We start from the raw sequence: 3,599 nt of genomic DNA, 5'->3' as shown, positions 1-3,599 counted from the left end.
CCGAAGTAGAATGCCTCCCCCGTACCCTACCCTCCCTCCGGAACGTTGCGCGCGACTGGAAGACGGCGTGCTTCCTTCCCGTTTTCCTCCCTTGCGTGCGCGAGATTGTGCCTGTCTTTCCGTCTATTCCTCCGTGCTTCCTTCCTGTTTGCCTTTCTCAACTTGCACATATAATTTCACTGATTTCTTTCTTTTCGTGTCCGCGTTAGAAAACAATAAGAATAGTTATTCTGGAAAAGTTGTTTTTTTTATTCTATAGCCAGTTCACCTACATTCCTCGCTTCCTTTATGCCCTGTTTTACTTCTCAGCATTGTGCCCAATGGGGCACACATGCAGTGCAAACAAATATGTGTGTAGTCCCACCACGGTGGCATTATGCTGCATGCTGAGCACGGGGCCATAATTCCCTCCTGCGGCCGACTGCATTCCGAAGAAATTGAAATGTGAAAAAGAAAAGAAAATGAGCGGATAGAGAGTGCTCATGCACTCTGCTTTGAGTGTGCGGCAAAAAACCCCTGGTGGTCAAAATTATGCGTCTTTCGTAGTCGGTGTCCTGCTTCGGGACATTAACCCCATCAGCCAATGCAGTAGGGGTGTTATTCTTGATAACTAAATCACAAATAGTAAATCAGGTGAACACTTTGAAGACCTTTCAGATAGAGACGTGGGCTGTAACCCTTCCGTCCTTCTCGCGTAAGGAATTAGATTGTACGGTTTATTTTACCAAAAACACCTTATGGGGTGCGTCAAGTAAGATGATGCTCTGATCCCGATGAAGCAGGTTGTCCAATAATAGTCTAAATAATAGCTGTGTAAAATATATATTCTTAACTAAACGTCGAGAAAACAAAACCTGTTTTATATCACACATGCCATAAATCTGCAGAATATCCGATTGTTGAGATCAGCGGAGAACGTGTAAAAATCACGCATACCTTCCAGTCTTATGAGTAGATTTCTCAGAAACACTTTCCTGGGATAATCACATAGATAACTTGATGCAGAAGCTATCTCGCAAAATCGGTTTTATGCGCTGTCATTGTCCATCGTTTCCTGCATCCATAAATATTGTGCTCTATAACGCACTGCATTCCTCCATAATACATTACGGAGTGCTTGTTTGAACTACAACAACGGCAGGCAACTTAAGAAAACTAGTACCTTTACAAAAATATGCGATCTGAATAGCAGGCATCTCTGCCATATAAAACCATTGTTCGAAAAATACACTATAGTTAAACCTTCGTCACTGTTCTGTTATGGTACCAGCGCTAACGCTCGAAAATGCCATTGTATGCTTAAAATCGGATATCTTGTCAGGGTTGGAAGTTACCCAAACTTCCACTTGGCTTTGGGAACCAAACTTGGCTTTGGGAGCCCACGGTAAAACCACAAATGAGGCAGTGCAGGGTGACATGGGTTGGGCCTCTTTTGAAGTCAGAGAAGCACAAAGAAAAATTAGTTTTGAGGAAAGAATCAGGAACATGGATGAAAATAAATGGGCGGCTCAAGTGCACAAGTATGTCTACATGAAAAGCGTGGACACAGAATGGAGGAAGAAGTCAAGGAAGTTGACAACCAAGTACAGGCTAATGAAAACTTTAAATAGACAACCAGGTGGCACAGAAAGAAAGTGAGAGAAACAGAGACATTTAATTGGGTGCAAAGAATGGAAACAAAAAGGACCACGAAGATTTACAAGAGTCGGAAGAAATTAATTAGAAGGGGAAATCTGTACATTAACACAAAGGGCAGTGCCTTGCTATGTGAGGCTCAAGCCGGCTGCCTAAGGACAAAAACATAACGGAGCAAATATTCGGAACTAGATGAGGCATGTGTATGCTGCAGCAAAAATCCGGAGACCACTCAGCACATCCTAATGGAATGCGAAGGGATTCACCCAGCGAGAACCGTACGTAACGTACACCTTCCAGAAGCGCTTTGGTTTAAAGTGGACGGAAGCATTAACCGGTAAGCAGTCGAGATAAGCAAGAGGTGTTTAGAATAGTGGAAGGGAAAAAGCATGGCAGAGATTGATACTCCCGGATCTCTTGCAGTCATACGTAGCGGTACAAAGTAGATTTTGATTCTCTTCGCTTTCTCTCTATTGAAGAAAAAAGAAAAATATTAAGGAGAAAAATTCTACATAAAAAACATGTATAGTATACCTGATTAAATCAAGCAGACTAGAGAGCCATGTTCCATCGTCCCGTTTCAAAGGGATGCCAATAAATCATCATCGAAGCGCGATAGACGAGCCCGTCTGCACAAATGTTTCAGCGTTGACAATACGGTATGTGTCGCTACGCTGCTTCATCGCGTTAACGTCGACATTCATCGTGAGGCAGGTTCTGTCGCATTTCCCTGTCGTCCTTGTTGTAATTCAGTTCATGTGAAAACATATTTTCAGGATTCCTTGTCGCGCTTTGATGCGGCGTTGTCTCAGTTTTGTCTACATGTCGTTTACCTGCCGTAGGAAACGTTCCACTTTCAAGGGAAACGGGCGAAACTTCTTTTTCTGTGGCACTGTGGCTTGTTACTCCACATTACTGTGTATGATAGGATTGTCACCATGTGCACGCGATTGTCGTAGTCTGACTGCAAAGGAAGCCTAGCTTCATATATTGTCCTTCAACTTGCGAAGAAAACATAAATGAGAGCACGAACCATTTTGGAACATGAATTTAACCAGGAAACATTACCGGATTCTTTTTGCCACAGTAATGTTGAAATCATATAATTTTTACCCCTTAGATAAGCCATCAATCAAGCTTTGCAATCGGTGACACCTGCACGTTCTCAACAGCATCAGCTGCGGCGCCACCATTTTGTCCAGCGTTTGTGCGAGATTCTTTCAAATTCATCCACGCCAGCTTGTTCGCCATCGGCCGTAGTAACAGCTCAAAAAGGAGACCACACAGAAACCACAGTGGGGCGTACTCCAGTGTCACTAGACCGGAAAAGTTATACCTGAAGTGCTTGTAGTTCCAAGGGCATGTCCCCATTACTCTGAGAACAGATCCTGTGGTAAACTCCCAAGCGTATATCCAGCACGTGTAGGCCAGTGCTCTGACCGGGAGAGGGATGGCCCTGCTATGTAGGAAGGAGCCGATGTTTTCCATGCCCATGCAGCAGAAGGAGTAGACAGCCAGGCTCCAGATGCTGCTGTAGCCACGGAGCTCAGGGTTGCCGGTGGCCAGCAGGTCCCACACAGCCGTGAATGTGACTTCAGTGAAGTAACCGTGAAGTGCGTACAGATACAGCCGTGAAGCCGAAGACAGTGGGAGGCACTGCGTGGCCATGTGGGCGCTCTTTTCTCTCCTACTCGTGGCCATTCACTCTCGCCTGGCCATGAAGCAAAATATGCTTCGAAATCAAGAACGTGCCGCAGGCTGGTAGGCCCAGTATGAAGTGGTGGAACCCACTACCGGGATTAGGCTGAGAATCGGGCAGCAGGAGGACACAAGATAAAAGAACAGAAAAAAACGCGAACATGACATCAGTAAAACCAGTATAAAAAAGCGAAGAAAAAGCGTTGCGTTGAACTATCTACTGTAAAATTCAATGGATGAGCAGAGCCTGTATCTTCTTCATCGCA

General features: G+C 44.8%; 1 protein-coding gene across 1 annotated transcript; it reads right to left on the bottom strand.

Annotated features, from left to right (window-relative positions):
- Positions 1-2,763: 2,763 nt before the first annotated feature.
- Positions 2,764-3,303, bottom strand: LOC125939908 (transmembrane protein 229B-like). The gene has a single exon (XM_049655433.1). It carries the CDS (start codon positions 3,301-3,303, stop codon positions 2,764-2,766), a length of 540 nt encoding a protein of 179 aa, XP_049511390.1.
- Between the last annotated feature and the right edge of the window lie 296 nt (positions 3,304-3,599).

The sequence above is a fragment of the Dermacentor silvarum genome, chromosome 9, assembly GCF_013339745.2.
Source record: "Dermacentor silvarum isolate Dsil-2018 chromosome 9, BIME_Dsil_1.4, whole genome shotgun sequence".
Taxonomy (NCBI): domain Eukaryota; kingdom Metazoa; phylum Arthropoda; class Arachnida; order Ixodida; family Ixodidae; genus Dermacentor; species Dermacentor silvarum.
The sequence above is the reverse complement of the archived record's forward strand: the minus strand, read 5'-3'. Positions and strand labels throughout refer to the sequence as shown.

Excerpts from the sequence above, each read along its gene's own strand:
- LOC125939908 (XM_049655433.1), bottom strand. The coding sequence starts at position 3,303 with ATGGCCACGCAGTGCCTCCCACTGTCTTCGGCTTCACGGCTGTATCTG.